General features: G+C 43.1%; 1 protein-coding gene across 8 annotated transcripts in view; it reads left to right on the forward strand.

Moving 5' to 3' along the window:
- cntln (centlein, centrosomal protein) overlaps positions 1 to 24582 on the forward strand; it is a 369478-nt gene that overhangs the window by 264924 nt on the left and 79972 nt on the right. For all 8 annotated transcript variants that reach the window (XM_055632370.1, XM_055632366.1, XM_055632367.1 and 5 more), the window contains 2 exons: positions 21148 to 21274; positions 22776 to 22913. In XM_055632370.1, the coding sequence (XP_055488345.1) occupies positions 21148 to 21274; positions 22776 to 22913 (265 nt within the window). The remainder of the gene's footprint in view (positions 1 to 21147; positions 21275 to 22775; positions 22914 to 24582) is intronic.

Here is a 24582-nt window from a genome sequence, read left to right on the forward strand (position 1 = left end):
TGTATGTTCTTTCTGTGACCACGTGGGTTTTCTCCGGGTGCTTTGGTTTCCTCCCACGCTCCAAAGGCGTACAGATTTGTAGATTATTTGGCTTTGGTAAAAATTATAAATTGTCCCTTGTGTGTAGGATGGCGCAAGTGTACGGGATGATCGCTGGTAGGCCTGGACTTGGTGGGCCGAGGGGCCTGTTTCTCCGCTGTATATCTGAAGTCAAAAGTAAAGTTCAGAATATAATGTTTGCGTTATAGTGTTCCAGTTATTATGTAGAAATAGTCCAAGGTCAGCATTGAGCGTGATTGGATGGCCAGAACAACACTTCAGCTTATGGGAGGACCATTCAGTAATCTGACAACGTGGGGAAGAAGTGGTTCCTGGAGGGTTTAGATTGGAGAAAGAGCACAGGAACAGGCCATTTGGCCCAGAGAGTCCACACAATCTGTTGATCACTGGTTCGCACTATTTCTATGATATCACACTTTCTCATCCATTCCTTACACTCTAGGGGCAATTTATAAAGGCCATTTAACCTATCAACCCACACAAATTTGGGATGTGGGAGGAAACCAGAGCACCCGGTGGAAATCCACGCAGTCACAGGGAGAACGTGCAAACTTCGCATTGACAGCACCTGAGGTCCGAATCGAACCTGAGTCTCTGGCACTTTGAAACAGCAGCCGTGCTACTATGCTGCCCTAGGTGGAAATTGATTAAAAACTAAAAGTGTACAAATGTGCGAAAGAAAATGATTTCCCAAGATGTTGTCAGAAGGGTTTTATTCCAGTGGTCATGTTGCCCAGCAGCAATTTTGTGAATGGCTATAGTAGTCAACAAATCAGGTAAAAGAAAATCCAATCCAACAAATCCCAGATCATATAGCAGCCTCATTGCATCTTAGCTTGCAGAATTAGTTAATACACACGTATAGCATCTGCATATCACTTTGAGACTAGTTACATTTATGACATACAGTTCTATGTAATTAATAGAATAGACAAATATTTAAGACAAACACAAAAGGCTAGAAAGTGAAACTAATGGATCATTTTACCAAAGAGCTATCATATGCACAGTAAGTCAACGTGAAATGGTGCAGCGCCTGACAAAACCTTATGGTATATGCACAGAAAGATTTAAGTAACTGTAATCTTGACTCATCCTATGTACCCCATCTCACTGAAGTTGGGTCTTCTCATATTCATGGAACATTATTTTATAACATTATAACAGATTACCATGTGAGGTTATCCACTTTGGTAGCAAAAACAGGAAGGCAGATTACTATCTAAATGGCGTCAAGTTGGGAAAAGAGGAAGTCCAACGGGATCTGGGGGTCCTTGTTCATCAGTCTATGAAAGTAAGCATGCAGGTACAGCAGGTAGTGAAGAAAGCGAATGGCATGTTGGCCTTTATAACAAGAGGAGTCGAGTATAGGAGCAAAGAGGTCCTTCTGCAGTTGTACAGAGCCCTAGTGAGATCACACCTGGAGTATTGTGTGCAGTTTTGGTCCCCTAATTTGAGGAAGGACATTCTTGCTATTGAGGGAGTGCAGCATAGGTTTACAAGGTTAATTCCCGGGATGGCGGGACTGTCATATGCTGGGAGAATGATGCGGCTGGGCTTGTACACTCTGGAGTTTAGAAGGATGAGAGGCGATCTTATTGAAACATATAAGATTGTTAAGGGTTTGGACACGCTAGAGGCAGGAAACATGTTCGATGTTGGGGGAGTCCAGAACCAGGGGCCACAGTTTAAGAATAAGGAGTAAGCCATTTAGAACGGAGACGAGGAAACACTTTTTCACACAGGGAGTGGTGAGTCTGTGGAATTCTCTGCCTCAGAGGGCGGTGGAATCCGGTTCTCTGGATACTTTCAAGAGAGAGCTAGATAGGGCTCTTAAAGATAGCGGAGTCAGGGGATATGGGGAGAAGCCAGGAACGGGGTACTGATTGGGGATGATCAGCCATGATCACATTGAATAGCGGTGCTGGCTCGAAGGGCCGAATGGCCTACTCCTGCACCTATTGTCTATATCATGTATATATCTGTGTCCGTTCTTCATCACTTCCAACAGATTACCATGATTACCTATATTGTTCCTTTTCCATAATGTAGCTTCCTGCAATTCATCTACCTTCCTCCCTGGAGCCACCCTTATTAGACATCAACTCATTTATCTTCTCTCCGAGGCATGTTTTCACACATGGTCAGAACTTCTGCAAACAATAACTCCTGCAGTTTAACTGCTGAATTCACGAAACTATGGACAAGTTAATGGTATGATGCACAAAACTTGTGGTTCTCTTCCCAAGATATTCATTGCCTTTCTTTTCTCTCATCTGCAAAGATTGATCTCAGTTACCATGTGATCAATTTGGAGAAACCATGTTAGTTACAGTTGGATATCTTAAGCATTTCATCTTGATTCACGTAAGGGCATTCGTTGCTCCTGTAACTTTTTTTTTTTTTTTTTGCAGCATGTCAGCATTTTATTCCCTTGGGACTAGATTTAGTGACAGCTGCATCCTACAAACTTCAATTTCACCTGCATTTAATTAGTTCTGACTGGCAATGACTGCAATTGTCTGAATTGATCTGACTGTGAAACAGACTCCAGTTGGACATTAGTTCAATGATGATATACTCAGTTTTTTCCCCCCTCTGGCCCTGCCAGATGGGTAAAATAATACTGATTTGTCAGATCTGACTTTGTTACATCTCACGTGTGTCAGTTACTTCAGTTTATTTCTCTTGATTATGAAGTCTTCAGTTAACTTTAAGAGTTTGTAGAATTGAAATTGCAAGTCTGCTTTGTAATTAAACATGTAAAAGGTCTGGGATAGACTGCTCGCAAGTCCAGGAATTTTATTGGATAATTTCGGTTTGCCAATATTTTCTTCACTGTTATTGTGGTGCCTAAAGCATATTTCGTTAGAAATAAACATTTAGGGAATTTATACAATTACTTTTTTCAACACATATAAGTGGTACGAATAGTTCATCATTAAAATCTTATCGTACCTGAACTGTAGGCATCAAATGTTTGATAGAAGTGGGGAGTTGTATACTGAAATATGCCTGCTTCCTTGCAGCTTTATAACCTACTCTGTCTGTTGCGTTAGAATTAGTAAATGCTAAATAATTCTTCTTCTCCATATTACATGTTAAAGCATCTAACTTAATCCTTAAATTCACGCACAACTAATTTGCCTGATTTTATTTGATGAAAAGTAAAATTAGAGAGCATTGTATTTTATGTATTTTTATAAAATGGTGTAACCGAGAGGTTTTCCACAGTGACAACCAATGACAATCCTGCTTGTGGGCCCATTGCTGCAAACGTTTGCATCGATTGGAATGATAACATTTGATGTGCATCTAACATGGAAATGTTGTTATATGCACAATTGGGAAGTGCCTTGTCGAATTTTATGGAGCGGCACAAAATGGTTGTTATTTCATTTTGTTGTGAGAATTCAATGTTCAATTACAAAGGACTGAAATAAACAACAACAAATTTTTTGGCCGAGAAACAATCCTCGCGATAATGGCTACTATTTAGGGTCTGCAGATTCTTGATTTAACATCAATTATGGTGTGCATGTGCATCACTGTGGATTGATAGTTGATCCATTACTGAGCTTTGAACAAGAAGCAGGTCAGAATTCAAACAATAGGCATGTCGAGCTTTCTCCACCATTCACTATGATTATGGCTGATCTAGTCTTGGCCTCAATACCACTTTCTCCTCATACCCGTTTGACTTTAAATATCTTTCAACTACACTTTGAATGTCTTTAATGGTTCTCCCTGCAGAACTTACTGAGATAAAGAATTCCAGATTGTTGGAATTGCAGATAGTGAGGATAGTTGTCAAATAATACAGCATGGTATAGAACTGTGGAAATGTGTGCAGCGAAATAACAAATGGAGTTTAATCCAGATAAGTGTGAGATGATGGTGTTTGGGATATCAAGTGTAAGGGGGCAGTATACCATAATTCGCAGGATCTTTCGGAGCATTCGGGCAGCACAGTGGTGCAGCGGTAGAGTTGCTGACTTACAATGCCGGAGACCCGGGTTCAATCCTGACTAAGGCTGCTGTCTATGCAGAGCTTACATGTTCATCCTGTGACCGCATGATGGGGCTCAGGTTTCGTCCCACATTCCAAAGGCCTGCGGGTTTGTAGATTAATTGCCTTCTGTAAACTGTCCCGCGTGCGTATGATAGAACTAGTCTGTGGGTGATCGCTGGGCAGGGCGGACTCAGTTGGCCGAAGGGCCTGTTTCCGCGCTGTATCTCAAAAATAAACTAAACTAACCATTCAGGGATCTTGAGATGGCAGCCCACAGCTCCCTGAAAGTGGCAATGCAAGTGGATAGAATATTAAAGATGGTATATGGCATGCTGGCCTTCATTGGTTGGGGCAATGAATATAATAGTCAGGAAGTCGCATTGCAGCAACAACGCTTTGGTTAGGCCACATTTTGAGTCCAGTTCTGGTGACCACATTACAGTAAGGGTACAGAAGAGGTTCACAGGGATGAAGCTTGGATTGGAGTATCATTTGTAAGGAGAGGTTGAATAAATTTAGATTGTTTCATCTGGAGTGTTGGAGGCTATGGGGTGAACTGATAAAATTACGAGAAGGGTAGGTGATCAGGGTTTTTGCCAAGGATGGAAATGTTAAATATTAGAGGGCATAAGATTACCCACAAAGAGTGGGGGAAATTGTATTTTATTATTTTAGTGATTATTATTATAATTAATATAATTATATATTAGAGGGCATAAGGGTGGGGGGAAATTTAAAGGGGTTTTATGAAACTTTTTTTCACACATGTGGTAGTTGCTTATGTGGAGTTGGTGGAAGCAGACATGATAACAATGTTTAAGAGACATTGGGTTGACACATGAACAGACAGAGGACAGAGGGATATGGGCCTTGTGCAGGCAGCCGGGATTAGTTTAAATTGACATAGTACCCGGACGTGGCGTCAAAGGACGAGAAGCCGAAGCGAAGAAGTGGAAGCCAAATAACCGAACGGAAACGATGCCGAAAAGCCAAATAACAGAACACGCAACGCCAAAAAGCCGAATAACCGAACGGACACAACGGCAAAAAGCCAATTAACTGAAAGGGCGGGATGCCTAAAAGCCAATTAACCAAAATGGTGGGACGCCGAAAAGTCAACTCACCGAAAGGGCACAATGCCGAAGAGCCAATTCACCGAAAGGACGCAACGCCAAAAAGTAAAATAACGGACATGACGTTGCCGGGGAGCGGGACTTGTCAGCAGTTGGTCCAGACCCCCGCGTCCATCACATCACTGGCCGGGGGAGACGGGAGGGCGGGGGTAATTTTACCACAGAAGACCGCTTGGGGCTGGAGGGTGACTGGGCACTCTGAACTCGAGCACCAAGGTGTAAGCGGTCGAAGGAGCGCATCCCTCGGGACAGCCCCCACTCTCCCCCCGGGTCAGCGCTGTCCGGCCACGACCGCCCTCTGCCTCATCTCCCCCATGCAGCCGCATGCTGACGGGCTGTGGGTCGGCAGTGCACACACACACAAGGCCGGGTGGAGCGGGGCCACATGGGGACGAAAACCCAGCAATGTCCCCGTCAGCTGCAGCAGAGTTGGGGACAGTCTGGTCCCTCCGCCCACCCAGAGTGATGCACCGCCACCGGACCCCGACCCCCACACCAGGGTGGTTCACCCCCGACCCCGATTGTGGGGACAGACAGCCCAGGGCACTGGTGGCCATAGTAAATCGCTTTTAAAACATGGGAGACACAAATTTCCTGGAGGGCCGATGAAAAGTGTGGCATGACAACGGACAATTGTATCTCCTCCCACTCCCCCTCCCTTGACAACAAGAAGCACATTTTATTTATTGTTTAAACACAGTAATATAGTCTGGTTGCCTGCGTAACGCACACAACAAGTTCCCACGCACAAAACACCAGATAATCTGTTTTTTTTTTAGTTTATTTGCAGTTCTCTTTTTTTTTAACACATTTAACAGTGCCATTTATGCAGCGGTGTCGAATAAATCGTACTTTTTCCCCCCCAGATGATACATTACTCTCAAATCACATACCTTACCTCTATTACCCCTCGACATAAAAACAAAGTGTCAATGCCTCTTCAAGGCCTACTAATCCACCCATACCTTCAGTTGAGGTACAGCTAAACGGATTTGGCGCTCGGAACAATGACCGCATTAGAAGATAATCTTGAAATCAATCTCATGAGTACGAGTGAAAGATAGCCGAGCAACGCGGTATCGATCAGCCCACATCGCACAGAGCGGAAAAGAATGAAATGTAAATGGCAAATTATTCAACTGCAACTTTCCCCCTTCCCCCTTCCCCGGCACAAAGGCAGCAATTGCCATATGTTTAATCTTTTTTCCGAATATGCATAAAAGAGACATTTCCTTTCCTCTGCTTTCCTCTGACCATGTCAATATTCAGCAAGCCAACCTGGACAATCAATTTGGTGTGACAGTTGTGTCGAAGGAACAAGAGATGCTGGTTTTAACCGAAGATGGACACAAAAAGCTGGAGTAACTCAGCCGAACAGGCAGCTTCTCTGGAGAGAAGGAATGGGTGATGTTTCGGGTTGAGACCCTACAGACTCAGTCTTCAGGTCTGAAGAATGGTCTTGACCCGAAATGTCACCCATTCCTTCTCACTGTGACCCATTGCGTCACAGTGCGGCCACATGGGGGAGATGAGGCAGAGGGCGTCCGTGGCCGGACAGCGCTGACCCGGGGGCAGAGTGGGGGCTGTCCCGAGGGATGCGCTCCTTCGGCCGCTTACAGAGTTCAGAGTGCCCAGTCATCCTGCAGACCCGGGCGGTCTTGTGTGGGAAAATGACCCCCACCCTCTCGTCTCCCACGGCCAGTGATGTGATGGACGCAGGGGTCTGGACAAACTGCTGACAAGTCACGCCACCTGGCAACATCTTGTCAGTTATTTGGCTTTTCGGCATTGCACCCTATCAGTGAGTTGGCTTCTCGGCGTCCCGTCCTTTCGGTTATTTGGCTTTTTGGCATCCCGCCCTTTCGGTTATTTGGCTTTTCGGCGTTGCGTCCGTTCGGTTATTTGGCTTTTCGGCGTTGGGTCTGTTTGATTAGTTGGCTTTTTGGCGTTGCGCCCTTTTGGTTATATGGCTTTTTAGCGTACTATGCTTTCGGTCATTTGACTTTTCGGTGTCGTTTCCGTTCGGTTATTTGGCTTCCACTTCTTCACTTCGGCTTCTCATCCTTCAACACCACGTCCGCACACGAGCCGGCATAGACATCATAGGCTGAAGGATCTGTTCTTGTGCTGTCCTGTTCTCATGCAGCCTTCCCCTCTGTCACATCCAAACTGCACAAATCTTCGATCTACATATACTTTTGCAATCCTGCGTGTTCAGATGTCCTCCAAGCATTACTGCTACAGGATGCTGTTTATCGGAGCAGTCCACACACAAGACCTGAACCTTGGATGAGTCTCTGAGGTCCCTTCTTCTGATGGTCCTTCGCCAGCTGATTGCTCTCAGATTCAGATGTTTATTGTCTTATACACCAGTGTGCAAAGGATATCCTTGTTCACATGAAGCTCACAGAGAAAACAGCAATAAATGCAATGAAAAGTGCAGAATAGGAAAATTGTGCAAAATGGTAGTACAATCCAAAGTGGTGAAAAAAATTAAAGTACAACAACAGGTTTCACCAAATTATCTCCACAATAGCTTTAACAATCAAAAGTTATTTTTAAAATTGACAAAAATGCGAGTTAATTGAAAAAAAAAAAGAAACATTGAAGGTGTTTAATTGAAAGTCAAATACATGCTGTGTGAAAGCTCGGGAGGATCAAGCTCCATGCTGAGTTCAGTGGCAGAGTGGGAGATCAGATACAATGGCATTTTACTTGTGCATTCCCCACAGCTTGTGAGCCATGGAATCAGAACTGCTATTTCACCTTGACAACTGCAAAGTATGTGTCCATCCTAATGTGTAGGAAGGAACTGTAGATATTGGTTAATACCGAAGATAGACACAAAAAGCTGGAGTAACTCAGCATGTCCGGCAGCATCTCAGGAGAAAAGGAATAGGTAACGTTTCGGGTCGAGACCCTTCTTCAGACTGAGAGTCAGGGGAAAGAGAAACAAGTGAAATAGATGGTGATATAGAACAAATGAATGAAAGATATACAAAAAGTAATGATGGCCAAAGAAAGATGGAGAGCCCCTTTCCAGAAATCCTGAATGATATTGACAATCGATGTCAAATTATAAGCTGCATTACCCTTTTTCTTAGATATTATGTAGAAACATAGAAAATAGGTGCAGGAGTAGGTCATTCGGCCCTTCGAAACCTGATAACAGCACTGTAATTACTGTGATCTGCTTATTGTTTAAGAAAGAACTGCAGATGCTGGATAAATCGAAGGTAGACAAAAATGCTGGAGAAACTCATCGGGTGAAGCAGCATCTCTGAAGCGAAGGAATCGGTGACGTTTCGGGTCGTGACCCTTCTTCAGACCAGGTCTCGACCCGAAACATCACATATTCCTCGCTGCCTCACTCGCTGAATTTCTCCTGCATTTTTGTCTACCTTTGCTTATTGTTTAATTTCACATTACTGCCTCTGCAAAGTTTTACACAGAAAACATCAATCCAGCACCTACGAGATTAGAAACATTGAAACATAAAAAATAGGTGCAGGAGTAGGCCATTGGGCCCTTCGATTCTGCACCGCCATTCAATATGATCATGGCTGATCATCCAACTCAGTATCCTGTACCTGCCTTCTCTCCATACCCCCTGATCCCTTTAGCCACAAGGGCCACATCTAACTCCCTCTTAAATATAGCGAATGAGCTGGCCTCAACTACCTTCTGTGGCAGAGAATTCCAGAGATTCACCACTCTGTGTGAAAAATGTTTTTCTCATCTCACCTCGGTCCTAAAAGATTTTCCCCTTATCCTTAAACTGTGACCCCTTGTTCTGGACTTCCCCAACATTGGGAACAATCTTCCTGCATCTAGCCTGTCCAACCCCTTAAGAATTTTGTAAGTTTCTATAAGATCCCCCCTCAATCTTCTAAATTCTAGTGAGAACTTGTAGGAGCAGGAGGAAGCAATTCATCTCCTGCAATGTTTTTTAAAAAGATTTACTTGACCTGCTGTGAAATTTGAACAGGTTTTAAATCCGGGTTACTGAAAGTAGTAAAATGTGTCAAACTCATGCTAATGAAAGTGAACAGAACACCTTTTTAAAAAATGTTTGTTTTGTAGCAATTGTTTTCCATGCGCTCAGAAACTATACAATAGCTAGGGGAACTCTGTGTATGCAGTACTAAATCAGTATCGTCGGGAGATATTTTGATAGAGTTTTGAAATATCTTCATATCTTCCTTCATCTAATTCGCATAAACTGCTGCCTAGTTTAAGATTATTATTGTCACATTTACTGAGGTACTCTGAAAAGCCTTGCTTTGCATGCTATTGGATCAAATCAAATAATACTATACGCTATATTTAAGAGGGAGTTACATGTGGCCCTTGTGGCTGAAGGGATCAGGGAGTATGGAGAGAAGGCAGGTACAGAATACTGAGTTGGATGATCAGCCATGATCATATTGAATGGCGGTGCAGGCTCGAAGGGCCGAATGGCCTATTCCTGCACCTATTTTCTATGTTTCTATGTATACATAAATAAATCAGGAGACTCAAGTATACAGTATCCTCCATAATGTTTCTGGACAAAGACCCAACATTTATTTATTTGCCTCTGTACTCCACAATTTGAGATTTGTAATAGAAAAAAATCACATGTGGTTAAAGTGCACATTGTCAGATTTTATCAAAGGGTATTTTATACATTTTGTTTTCACCATGTAGAAATTACAACTGTGTTTATACATAGTCCCCCCCCCCCCCCCCCCCCCCCCCCCATTTCAGGGCACCATAATGTTTGGAACACATGGCTTCACAAGTGTTTCCTTCCTTTCATCACCTTTGGAAACTTTTATTACTGTTTGTCAACATGAGGACCAAAGTTATGCCAATGAAAGTCATAGAAGCCATCATGAGACTGAGAAACAATAATAAAACTGTTTGAGACATCAGCCAAACCTTAGGCTTACCAAAATCAACAGTTTGGTACTTCATTAAGAAGAAAAAGAGTACTAGTGATCCTAGTGGTCCTAGTAAGAGAGCAGCTTACTATTCGCAAAGGGACTGGCAGGTCAAGGAAGACATCCACAGCTGATGACAGAAGAATTCTCTCTATAATAAAGAAAAATCCCCAAATACCTGTCCGACAGATCAGAAACACTCTTCGGGAGTCAGGTGTGGATTTGTGAATGGCCACTGTCTGCAGAAGACTTCATGAACAGAAATACAGAGGCAAATAAGTACTTAAAATAGAGTAACCACAGTTCTGGAAAAAGGTCTTGTGGACAGATGAGACAAAGATTAACTTATGTCAGAGTGATGGCAAGAGCAAAGTATAGAGGGAAGAAGGAACTGCCCAAGATCCAAAGCATAAACCTCATCTGTGGAACACGATGGTGGGGGTGTAATGGCCTGGGCTTGTATGGCTGCTGAAGGTACTGGCTCACTTATCTTCTTTGATGATACAACTGCTGATGGTAGTAGCACAATGAATTCTGAAGTGTATAGACACATCCTATCTGCTCAAGTTCATACAAATGCCTCAAAACCCATTCTGAAGAAGGGTTTCGACCTGAAATGTTGCCTATTTCCTTCGCTCCATAGATGCTGCTTCACCCACTGAGTTTCTCCAGCAATTTTATATATCCTCAAAACTCATTGGCTGGTGGTTCATTCTACAGCAAGACAATGATCCCAAACATACTGCTATAGCAACAAAGGAGTTCTTCACAGCTAAAAAAATGGTCAATTCTTGAGTGGCCAAGTCAATCACCTGATCTGAACCCGGCCCACCATAGTGATGCCATCTGCAAACTTGAAAACTGTGTTGGAGGCAAATTTGGCTGCACAGTCGTGACTGTATACAGAATGTTCTTTATCCCATTTATGACTATTGATTATTGGACCAGTTACAAAAAATATGTTCTTAGTTTAATTTATTGTCACATGTACCGAGGTACAGTGAAAACCTTTTTTGTTGTGTGCTATCCAGCCAACGGAAAGGCTATAATAATTACAATCAAGCCGTCCACAGTGGACTGATTCTGGATAAAGGGAATGTTTAAGAAAGAACTGCTGGTGCTGGAAAAATCAAAGGTAGACAAAAAGCTGGAGAAACTCAGCGGGTGAGGAAGCATCTACGGGGCTTTCTCCCTCCTTCCCCTCCCCTTCCCATCTCTCCCACAGCCTACTGTTTCCGCCTCTTCCTTTCTTCGTTCCACCCCCCCACCCCCCACATCAGTCTGAAGAAGGGTCTCGACCCGAAACGTCACCCATTCCTTCACTCCATAGATCCTGCCTCACCTGCTGAGTTTCTCCAGCTTTTTGTCTACCTTCGATAAAGGGAACAAAGTTTTGTGCAATAAGATCAAGTGAAGTCTGATTAAAGATAGTCGAAGGGTCTCCAATGTGATAGATGGTAAGTCAGGACCGCTCTCTGGTCAGCAATAGGATTGTTCAGTTGCCTGATAAAAGCTTGGAAGAAACTGCCCATATGTCCCCTTATCCTAAATCTAGTAAAGGCAGTTATTTTAAATAACTGGACCTATGCTTATTTAATTTCCGAAGGAAAAACAAGGAATTGCAGATCAAAAAAAGACAAAGTGCTGGAGTAACTCAGCAGTCAGGCAACATTTATGGAGAACATGGATAGGTGACATTTTGGGTCGGGACCCTTCTTCAGACTGATTGTGATGGGGTGAGGGTGAAAGCTAGAAGAGGGGAGGGGCAGGACAAAGCATGATGAGTGATTGGTGGATATAGTTAAGGAGAAGGTTTGATAGCCAGATAATTGGACAAAGGTCAGAGATGAAGAAACAAAAGGTGTGAGATAAGGATAGAAGAGGTATGAATTGTGAAGCCAGATGAAGGAACATAGGTGGAAGGGGGAGAAGGAGAGGAAAGTTGATGCGAATCCTGGTGGGACACATGGATGAGTGGAAGGGAAAAAGGAGAGGAGAGAAGGTGGGTGGGGGGTTGTAGATCACTTACCTAAAATTAGAGAATTAATTGATCATACCATTAAGTTGAAAGAGCAGAATCTGAGGTGCTGTTCCTCCAGTTTGCGTGTGGCCTCAGTCTGGCAGTGTTTGGTGAAACAGTGACCGAGTCGACGCTTGGTCTCACCGATGTAAATTAGGCCACATCGGGAACACTGGATGCTGTAGATGAAGTTAGTGGAGATTCATATCTCACCTAGAAGAACTGCTAGGGTCCCTGGACCATCTCTGGCCTTTGTCCAAATATCTGCTTATCAAAAAAAACCCACACCTGCATCCACCCATCACTCGCCGGGCTTTGTCCTGCCTCCTCAAGCTGCCTCCCTCCTAACCATAATCACTGAAGAAGGATCCTGACCTGAAATAGCACCTATCCATGTTCTCCACTGATGCTGTCTAACCCACTGAGTTACTCAAGGGCTTATTGTCTTTCTTAGTTAATGTAAGTTAACTGTGCCCTTGTGCACATTGTGAGCATTGCTAGCTGAAACCATTCCTCAGCCATCCTCTGATGTAGTTAGAATTCTAGCACCAAAAATTCAGAACATTTATCTTGCTTGATCTTATTGCATTTGTGATTATATACTGTATGTTGTTTCCCTATCCATTTAACTGCATAAATAGGACATGTGCTTCTTTAGTGTCCCTTTAAATGTATCCATACTGTTAACTTCAGCCAGCCTCACATTTGCATTGCTGTCTCGTAAAGTGATTTCTCCATTTGATTTCTTGGTGGCCTATTTCATACTCTCTTTTTAATACTGTGACTAATACAGGCAAGTGGAACTTGCGCAGATGGGGCATCTCAGTCAGCATGGACATGTGGGCTGAAGGGCCTGGTTCTTTGATGTATGACTTTATGTCTGTTCAACACAAAACATTTGATACTTTGGAAGACCACATTGGATCCCCTTTTCATTATTTTCGAGAGGAGCTCTCTCCAGCACCTTGACATTCATCTTATAATTTGACAATGGGAATGTATGCAATGCTCCTGCCTGAACTACAAGGTTTATTGCATGCTTTGCATAACTTCTCACTTTTTTCATTCTACTATTTTTTATTATTTGTTTTTGCCCCCTATTCCATTTATTTTCTTGATTGTACCTAATTTCCTCATATCTCACATATATATCTGGTTGACATTTATCTTCCAATGATATGGCTTCACTGGGCCCACTGTGTTTTATCAATATATATGAATGCCTTGGATTTGGGTGTACAGAGAACAATCAAATAATTTTGGTCAGAAGAGGTAGCATTTAGAGAACATGATTTTAAAAGAGGTACAAGAACAGAGAAATCTAAGGTATATGTGCTTATTTCTTGAAAGTAGTTGGGCAGGCTGCAAAAAGGTTCTGCGTACCCATTAAATAGGCATGATAAACCTTGGTAAATACTAGGGTTACACAAAAAAGCTGGAGAAACTCAGCGGGTGCAGCAGCATCTATGGAGCGAAGGAAATAGGCAACGTTTCGGGCCGAAACCCTTCTTCAGACTGGAAGGGTTTCGGCCCGAAACGTTGCCTATTTCCTTCGCTCCATAGATGCTGCTGCACCCGCTGAGTTTCTCCAGCTTTTTTGTGTAACCTTCGATTCTCCAGCATCTGCAGTTCCCTCTTAAACACTTGATAAATACTACTTCAGCCACAGCTGGAGTATTTTCTCCAGTTTGGCACAGCGTTAAATAAAAATGTAAATGCTTTAGAGAGGGTGAAGAAATTTTACAAAATTAACTTCAGGAAAGATTATTGTTATGTGAAAATACAGAAGAAGCTGGGGTTGGCATCCAATGGACAGGCGATTGTGTGGGGATCTTACTCAGGTTTGTAAAGTTATGCAGAATATGAAGAAGCCATCCCATTGGAAGAAGGTTCAAGTTCCAGGACACTTTAAATGCAGCTGATTGACAAAATAAACAAATGTTAATAAGAACAAGTACTCTATTGGGTAGCAAGTCGTTTTGGAGCCCAATATACTGCTGGGGCCAGATGCAAAGGAACATTTATGAATGATGAATAAATATCTGAAAATAAAGAATTAAAGATTTCGGAAAAGGTAGGAATGTGGGACGAACTGGATTGGTTTTACATGGAGTTGGTATGGACTCAACAAAGATGAATTACCTGATCCCATGCTCTGTTCATACTATGACCATATTGTGAAAGTGAGAATATAGGGGAGCAATGTTGTACATGTAATTTGTTGAGATAATCAGAAGACTTTCACAATATGGAATTATTTCTTCATTCAATTCAGTTTGTTCAACTTTGACTTTTGAAATTTCATTTTGTTTCTAGATAATTAATTTTTTTCTGGGCAATGATTCCAGTACATTTTAACTCCAAATGGTCAGCTGGCCTGTCTATAGTTCCCTGGCTATCTTGCATCTCATATCTTAACTGAAGGCATAATAACTCAGCAAACCTCTTTCCGCTGCATTGTTTTCTAATGAATTAGTAAACTAATGTAATAATAATAATAATAATAATACATTTTATTTGTATAGCGCTTTTCAAGGACTCAAAGTCGCTTTACATGGTGAGTCAAGAACAAAACAAAATAGAGCAGTAAGACAGAGATGCAAAGGGGAGGGGGACATGGGACTAAGGGTATGCAGAGGTGAAGAGATGGGTCTTGAGGCGGGACTGGAAGATGGTGAGGGACTCAGAAGTTCGGATCAATTGTGGGAGGGAGTTCCAGAGCCTGGGAGCTGCCCTGGAGAAGGCTCTGTCTCCAAAAGTGCAGAGGTTGGATTTCAGAATGGAGAGGAGACCGGCTGAAATGGATCTGAGGGACCGTGAGGGTTGGTAGGGGGAGTGGAGGTCAGTGAGATAAGGGGAGGCCAAGTGGTTGAGTGCTTTGTAGTAGTGCTTTTGCTTTGTCTTCCCTATATTCTTTCAAAATGCTTGGATACAGTTTGTCCAGAGGTTTATTATTATCAATTTTGATTAGTTCCTTCAATACTTTTGTTAATTTACATTGCCTGTGGTTATATGATTTATTTGGTGTGTGTTTAGTTCTAATTGATGACTCAGTTCTGTCATATTTTTAGGAAATATAACTTGATTTTGTTTGAGAAAAATATTAATTTATTAAGTCTATTTGGACTTCATACATGCACCAAAGTCTTGAGCAGAAGTGATATATCCTTGCACTGATTCTGTAAGCTCCATAGTGAGGCTGCTTTATGATTTGAAATCTGCTGACCCTGGACTTAATGTACATGCAGAACCCCTGCCATTGTGTCAGATCTTGACACAGGCTGGCCTTGGCTCTGCTACTATTAAGGAGGTATTGAATTTTGCCATCACACTGATCCTTTATTCAAGCATGCCCAGTGAGTGAATCCATCTGTCACATTGTTTCTTTAGGTTTTCTTTTAAGTTAGCTTGTTTAGATGGTTGACTGCTGGAGACCATTCACACATCGTTTGCAAGGTGACAAAGACTCTGTCGGGCACAATCCCTCAAACTGAACAATTTAAGTATAGTCATTTCCTTCCAACTTTGAAACCATTTGAGTTTTTAAACAATTTCCGCTTGCTCTTTTATTCTTCTGGATTTACACCTTCATCAGGCAAATCCATCACCTCTCACAGAAACCAGGGATTAGTGAGCAACACGCTTTGAGAAACATTTCAGCATTCGAAAAGGGAAATGTAAATTCTAGAAATAAGGAGCTGTACATGCTGGTTAATACTCAAAAGGACACAAAGTGATGGATTAACTCAGCCAGTCAGGCAGCATCTCTGGAGAACATGAATAATTGACGTTTCGGGTTTGGACCCTTCTACATGGTTGTAATTTATTGTCTGTGGAATTTTATTGATGAAAGAAAAATTTAATTTCATTTCTTATATTCTGTTAACAGATCTCAAAAACATATCTCCCGATAGTCATTCAATATTTCTGCCTATATTTCATACTAGTGCAGAAAGAAACAGGTCCTTTGGCTCAACTCATCCACAATGCCACATCTAACAGGAACATGCATTGTTGAACTCTCGCTGTAACATTTTTAAAAGCCTCCCACTTTACAAAAGTCACGTCGCCTGTAAACGGCCCATTCCCCACAACCTTTGCAAGTTAAAAATAGAACGGTACAGGACAAGAACAGGCCTTTCCCCCCACAATGTCTGTGCCGAACATGTCATACACCTATCCAAAAGTCTCTTAATAAGTGAGTTTGGTATTCCGACGGTGCATGCCAGCGTCAAAGGTCACTATGCATAAACAGCCCTGGAAAGCAGTGGAGCATTGAAGCAGCGGACCTTCATTTCTTCCGTTTTTTTCCAGCTTTAATTCTTCTAGGTAAGAAAATACTGCCTGGTGTCGTCGGACCGAGGCTGTCAGTTGGCCCTAGAGATATCACTATTCTGCTTATTTCAAGGCAATGGAATTCTTTAGCCAACCCCAGCTCAACTACCGCCGTGCCAACCGACAGTCCTGGACCGAAGACACCAGCAGCCCCAGGCCCACAGCCAGTGCAGAGAAGAAGCACCAACCCCAGCTCAATCCCGCTCCCCGACGGGCCAGGGACCGCCAGCGGCCAACCCCCCAGCACTGGCGATAGCCGAGCACCAGCCATACACACAAAGCGCTGCAGCAATTCAGCCTCCTCTCTGCGCAAGCCCGGCCCGACACCTCCGGCCGCCCCCGGACAGGGATGGGACACCAGGAGGCGACGGGGACAGCCCAGCAGCAACTCAACATACCCAGGCCTGACACCGACCACGGACGAGCACGATCTCACTCACTCACTCACCAAAGCAAAAAGCATTAAAAACAACTAAATAATCTTAGCTTTTAACAAAGAAACAATAAATACAACTATTTCATAGTTTGAAAGCATTATATTATTACCTGGAAGAATCAAAGCTGGGAAAAAACTGGGAATCATAGCTGGGAAAGAAATGAAGATCCACTGCTCCACTGCTTTCCAGGGCTGTTTATGCATAGTGACCTTTGACCTGGGCATGCGCAGTCGGAATACCGAACTCGCTTTTGCCACTGTCGTATTTGCCTCAACTACCAACTCCTGCAGCCCCTTCCAGGCACTCAAAATTAAACTTGCCCAATACATCTCCTTTATACTGTGCCACTCTCATCTGAAAGATCAGCCCTCCAGTATTTGATTTTTCTATCCTGGGAAAAAGGTTTTGACTGTCTACCCTATCTACCCTATCTATGCCTCTCATGCCACAGTCTTAGAATAAAGGGGAGGTAATTTAAGACTGAGGTGAGAAAAAAACTTTTTTTACCCAGAGAGTTGTGAATTTATGGAATTCCTTGCCACAGAAGGCAGTGGAGGCCAAGTCACTGGATGGATTTAAGAGAGAGTTAGATAGAGCTCTAGGGGCTAGTGGAATCAAGGGATATGGGGAGAAGGCGGGTACGGGTTATTGAAAGGGGACGATCAGCCATGATCATAATGAATGGCGGTGCTGGCTCGAAGGGCCGAATGGCCTCCTCCTGCACCTATTTTCTATGTTTTTATATTTTTATACATTTCCATGTCGCCACAGAGCCTCTAGTGGTCCAGAGGTAAACATCCAAATATGCCCTACAGCAAATACCCCCTAATCCAGGCATCATTCTGGTAAACCTCATATGCACCCTTTCCAAAACCTTCCTATAATGGGACGAATCCTCCAGTTGCAGCCTATAAGCTCCAGTTGAAGCCCTATAAAGTTATGTCATGACTTTGAGGAATTAAATAGTTTCGACAAAGGAGAGTCAGTGGATGTTGTTTATTTGGATTTTCAGAAAACTTTTGATAAGGTGCCGCACGTGAGGCTGCTAAAGAAGATGAGAGCCCATGGTATCAGAGGGAAGATACTTGCATAGATTGGTTTAAAGGCAGAAGAAAAAGGGTGGGAACAAAAACAAAAGGGGGGGTTTTCTGGTTGGCTGCCAGTGACCTCGGTGTTCCACATGGAGCTGCTCGTCTTCACATTTTAATGATTCGGATGAGGGAATTGAAAGCCTTGTGGCAAGTTTGCGGATGAAACGAAGATAGGTGGAAGGGCAGGTAGTGCAGCAAAAGCAGAGATTCTGCAGAAAGACTTGGACAGGTTGGGAGAATGGGCAAAGAAGTGGCAGATGAAATACAACATTGCAAAGTGTGTAGTTAGGCATTTTGGTAGTTGGAATACAGGCGCAGACTATTTTCTAAATGGGTAGAGGATTCAGAAATCGTAGGTGCAAAGTGACATGGGAGTGCTGGTGCAGGATTCACGAAAGGTTAATTGCCAATTTGAATCAGTAGTAAGGATGGCAAATGCAGTATTAGCATTTATTTGGAGAGGATGAAAATACAAAAATATGGTTGTAATGCTGAGGCTTTATAAGACATAATTCAGACCACATGTGGAGTATTGTGAGCAGTTATGGGTCCCATATCTGTGGAAGGATGTGCTGGAGTTGGAGAGGGTCCAAAAAAGATTTACGAGAATGATGCCGGGGATGATGGGGTCAATGTATGATGAGCATTTGACGGCACTGGGCCTGTGCTCGCTGGAGTTTAGAAGGATGAGTGGGTAGATCTCATTGAAACTTACTGAATAGTGAAAAGCATGGATAGAGTGCATGTTGAGAGGTTGTTTCCAAGAATGCCATATTCTAGGATCAGAGGGCATAGCCTCAGAATAAAGGGACGTATCTTTGTAAAGGAGATGAGGAGGAATTTTTTGTCTGAGGGTGGTGAATCTGAGGAATTTATTGTCACAGACGACTGTGGAGGCCATCATTGGGTATTTCAAAGGCGGAGATTGACAGATTCCTGATTAATAAAGGCGTCAACGGTAATGGGGAGATGTAAGGAGAATGGGGTTGAGAGGGAAAAATAGATCAGCCATGATTGAATAGCGGAGTAGACTGGATGGGCCGAATGGCCTAATCCTGGTCCTTTGACTTTTGAACATGACTTCTAATACTCAGTGTCCCAACCCATGAAAGCAAGAATACCATCTGCCTTCATTACCATTCTACTTGTATTGTCATGTTCAGGAACTTATCACCTTAGACCCTCAGATCTCTCTGTACATTAATGTTGTTATGGACCATACCATTAATTGTATATTTTCAAGAAGGAACTTTAGATGCTGGAAAATCGAAGGTAGACAAAATTGCTGGACAAACTCAGCAAGTGCGGCAGCATCTATGGAGCGAAGGAAATAGGCAACGTTTCGGGCCGAAACCCTTCATCAGACTGGATTTTTTATTGTATATTTTCCCTTTACATTGGACTTGCCCAAGTGCAACACCTCACACTTGCTCGGATTAAACTCCATTTACCATTTCTCTGCCCATTTCTGTAGCTGATCTGTATACTTTCACAGCCTTCCACCTAGTCCACGACCACAGCAATCTTGGCATCATCTGCAAACTTACGAACCAACCAGTCGATGTTTATGTTCAAGCTATTTACGTATATCACAACAGCAGATCATTACAGCACAGATCATTATGGAATCCCACTGGTGGTCAGAGACCTCCAGCCTGAATATTGTCCTTTCACCAGAACCCTCTGTCTTCTATCAGTAAACCTGTTCTGAATCCATATGACAGTCACTGTTAGTCCCATGCAATTTAATCTTCTGGTTCAGCATACCATGAGGAACTTAATCAAATGCATTACTAAAATCTTTGTACACTCACCGGCACCTTTGTCACCTCCTCACCTCAAAAAGCTCGATCAAGTTAGTAAACATGACCTGCCATGTTCAATGCAGCTGACTGTCCCACAGCTGACTCCCAATTAACCGATTTTCTTCCAAATGAGATCAAATCCTATCCTGAGGAATCCTTTCCAATAGCTTCCCTACCACTGATGTGAGGCTTACCAACCTGCAATTCCCTGGTTTCTACGTCCCTTCTTAAATAAAGGAACAACATGAACTACTCTCCAGTCCTCTGGTACCTTGCCTATGGCTCGGTACCAGATGAAGGCTCACAGCCTTCATCAAGAATCCCACAATCTCCTCTCTTGCCTCAATGAATAGGCTGGTACAGATCCTGGGGATTTGCCCTCTGAGAGCTCTTAAAGCTCTTCAAGAACCACAACACCTCCTCCTTAATCTCAAACTGCCCTTACATATTAATAATATCCACACAGATCTCGTTGTCGTCCATGTCCTTCTCCTTGGTGAAAACAGATGCAAAATACTTTATTAATATCTCACCTACATTCCCAGACTCCAAGCACAAATTTCCTCTGTTATCCATGAGCGGTCCTAACTCCTTCCTGGTTACCCTCTTGTTTTTAATGTAGATCTAAAAAGTTTTGGGATTTTCTTTAATCCAATTTGCCAAAGCCATTTTGTGGCCCCTTTTTCCCCCTCTATCATTTCAATTATAGATATGTCATGGGAGAATAACTCCTTTTACTGCTTTCTCTGTTGTCTTCCTTAATTGGTGTGCAAGAATATGAGGGACCTGCTTCAACTCAATTTTCCTGCCTAATTCCAGATCCCTCCATTTGCCTGTTTTCTAACAAAATGTGTTGATCTCAGCCATATAAACACTCAACAACTGAGCATCCACATTCTCCTCGGGAGAATTCTAAAGATTCACAATGCTTCGAGTGGAAAACAAAACATCTCTTCATCTCAGTCTGAACCAATTGACTCCTTATCCTCAAGGCCTTCCAACTCCCTTCAAAAGGACTTGAAAGCTGCTGCTTTAGGATACCACCTGTGGGGAGAGGGCAATTTCCTTTGCTTTGGCAAAGAAGTGTTCTCAAGAATCAATTGCTCCATGTTATTTTTGTTGTTGATATTATCTTCCATGCTCATAATAAATAAAAATAAGTAATGCAACATGGAGTTCATTATTTGTATCTTTTCTATATAAGTTATGACGTTCATGTGATCATATTCACATTGGGTGATTTTCTCTAACATTTTTACAGCTGATTATTATTTTGTTATATGAACAATAGTTGTGAATGAGCTAGTGTTACAACCTTTTTTTCCTTAGGGTTATTCATTTGGAACGAGACATCAACATGAAGCGACAATTTTTGGAAGATCTAAAATCAAAAGTGAAAGCAAACCAAGAAAGTGCTAACATATATAAAGGATTATTAGAGGAAATGGAAAAAAAGGTAATTGTTCTCACCACATGCTCATTTGAAGTCTTGTACTCAGAGATGCAATTTCCTTATTTGAAATTGTAAATTTCAAATTCCTTTGTCAACAATCATTCGTCACCAGTGTGATGTGGGGTTTAGTTCCCCATCTCCTCTGACTTGCTGGTCTTTTTTACATCTCTGAACAAGTGCAGAGTAAAGGCTTTTATTCAGAGCTATCGGAAAATTGGAGTTGGTTTCTTCAGACTTCTTTTCATTCCCCAGGAGTTGGTTTCGGCATGAAAACTCCAAAATGCAGAAAAATTATAACCTGAGGCAAAGAACATGTGTAAAATTTAAGCGGAAAATGTTTTGCGGTTCTTTTTGAAGAAAGCAAGTCATGCTTAATTTACATTTTATAAAACAACCAGTTTATACAGCGAAGAGCAGTCTGATGATGCTAACATTCAGTGCTATAACTAGTTTTTTTTAGTAGAATACTGGAGGAGAATTTCAGCATAGTCATTCAAACCATGCATCTAGGAAACTAGATAGCCATGTTATCCCTGAAAAAATTCTACATCTGTATTTGGATCAGGGGAGACAATAAAAATATCAAGTTCAATATTAATATATTTCATTACTAATGCATGTTGTCTCATAAGCTATAGATCTTTCCTTAAGCTTTAAGCTGCTCTCCTGAAAGACTATATTGCTCTTACCCTATTTAGGTACAGTATAAGAGAGCTATATGTCCACATGATAGATATTCTATCTTGCCATGATCTGTCTGCATCCTGGATTTCTATCTAAAGTGGTATCAGAATTATATTTAGCTCAGTACTGTCTTTTAACCCTGCCCCATACAAGTCTAGCATTTCATTGATATCAGACAGATACATTCTGGCCGACTTTTACTCCAGTCTGTGCCTGCAGTCACGAAACTCAAACTACACATTGCAATGATAAACCAAGGCATTCTACTGATAAATCATATGCAATCATCCATTCGGAAGCATTTGAAGATACCCGCATCAAAACTGCATTGGATTATCTACACCCATGTGTTCATCACTTTGAATTTGAAACCTTGGCAGTATTTTAGAACAATGTTTTTACAGTCCCACTATGAACTTACTTTGATTGAGAGTGAAAGTGATATTACATACAACAATAATGGTTTTGCCATAATTGGCAATTGATCAATACCAATTTTAATCTTCCAGTTGACTATAAATTTAAAGGAATATTTTCTCATGCCCGTGACAGTGATTGTCAGACTCATCTCCGAGATAATCTTTCCTTGAAATCACTATCCTCGATTTCCCTTTGACTTTGTTTACGACAACTTTCAGTATTTGCTGTGCCGCCTTCTTGATTTTTTGTGTGCCGTACACTTGATTGCCCAGAATCGTCTTGTGTAGGACAAGAACATATAAATCAGTGGCCAGTACTTTGAATGGTGATGCAGAGAAATGTAAATAAACCAGCTGCTTAAATATTTAATGTCAGGTCAGTTATATTTGTTTTTATAAAGGTGACCAAACTGACTGAAGAAAGTTCCACCAGGAAAGCATTTGCAGAGTCACTGAAGCAAAGACTTAATGTTGTAACAAAAGAGAGGTTAGCTTATCAGGAGATGCACCGTAAAACCACCGGAGAATTGGAGAGAAAGGTAAGACTGACAATCAAAGTTCTGACTGTAAGATTTAAGAAAAATAGTGTTTTCTTTAAAGATGTGATTTGGACACCTGAATTTAGAGTAAAATAATTATATTCAAATCTTTGATGTAAAATATTGTTTGTAAATATATAATTTAACTAGACCAAGTACAGACCCGTTGGGTCTGTTCCCCCAACGTGCGGTTGTGGGGGGGGGAGGCGGCATGCAGCGTCACACACACTAACTATCCCCACCGCCCCCCGCACTCACGCTAATTACCCCCCTTGATATTATATTAATATTATTAATTTGCTCCTTATACCCCAAAACCCCCCTGTCTTCTGAACGCATAGCCGCCAACTTGAAGTTAAATCAAAAGGGGTTGTGGGGTGGGAGGGGGGGGGGGGGTAGAGAGTTAGGGCAGAGAGAGAAGGGGGGTAGAGACAGAGAGAGAGACAGAGACACAGTGAGAGGGGCAAGATGGAGAGGGGGGTGGAGAGGAGGAGAAGAGGGAGGGGGGGTGAGAGGGGAAAGGGGGTGGAGGGGAGGAGAGAGAGAGGGTGAGAGTGAGGGGGAGAGGGGGGGGGCTGGGAGGGGGTGAGAGGGGGGGGGGGCGGGGTGGAAGGAAGGGGGTGGGGGGGGGAGAGGGAGGGGGGGGGGTGGAAGGAGAGGGGGGGTGTGGGGAGGGGCGGGGGTTTAGGGGAGGGGGGAAGAGGAGGAGAGGAGGGGGGAGGAGAGAGAGAGAGAGGAGGGGGGAGGAGAGGGGGGGGGGGGGGGGGGGGGGGGGGGGGAGGGGAGAGAGGGGGGGGGGGGAGGTAGGGGGGGGGAGAGGGGGGGGGAGGGAGGGGGAGGGGGGGGGGGGGGGGGGGGGGGGGGGGGGGGGGGGAGAGGGGGGGAGGTGGGGGGAGCAGGGAGGGAGGGGGGGGAGAGAGGAAGGGGGGAAGGGGGGGGGAGAGGAGAGAGAGAGGGGGGGGGAGAGGAGAGGGAGGAGAGAGGAGAGGGGGAGAGGAGGGGGAGGAGAGGAGAAGGGAGAGAGTAGAGGGGAGAGAGAAAGGAGAGAGAGGGGGAGAGAGAGAGGGAGAGGGAGAGAGAGAGTGGGGGGGGGGGGGAGAGGGAGGGGGAGAGAGAGAGAGAGTGCCTTTTTACTTCAACCCAACCCCCCCAAACAACCATTTGCAGGCAGTGCTTTTTTACTTCCAACTAACCATATATTCATTTTCAAACCACATTATGGGTACTCACAGCTGTGGAGATATTTGTTCAGTGCCATTCAGAGCTCTGATTGAGGCACACCACTTGCAGAGACTGATTGAGGCACACCACTTCCTGGTTTTATAGTCCCTCCCCCTCCCTCCAGCAGGGCAGCAGAGAGAATGGGGAATTTTGTAAAAACATTAATATCTCTGTCATATTTCATCGATGGGAAAAATCCTCAGGCACACATGCAGCGGAAGGGGGCTCTGAGCGAGGTGGCCAAAAGTGACGGCCGTAGGTGCCGGCGTTCTCTCGGAAATCGCAGCACAGAAGGCCAAAACCGGTCAAGAACAGAGATTTAGTAATATAGATAAGTCAGATATAATTCAGTGTTATTATAAGAATTTAATGTGTGTACACACATGGTACATATTAGATAAAGAACAGTAAAGAAAGAAACAGTTAATATTTTGTTATTTACCTTTAG

Source organism: Leucoraja erinacea, chromosome 3 (genome assembly GCF_028641065.1).
Source record: "Leucoraja erinacea ecotype New England chromosome 3, Leri_hhj_1, whole genome shotgun sequence".
Lineage (NCBI taxonomy): Eukaryota > Metazoa > Chordata > Chondrichthyes > Rajiformes > Rajidae > Leucoraja > Leucoraja erinaceus.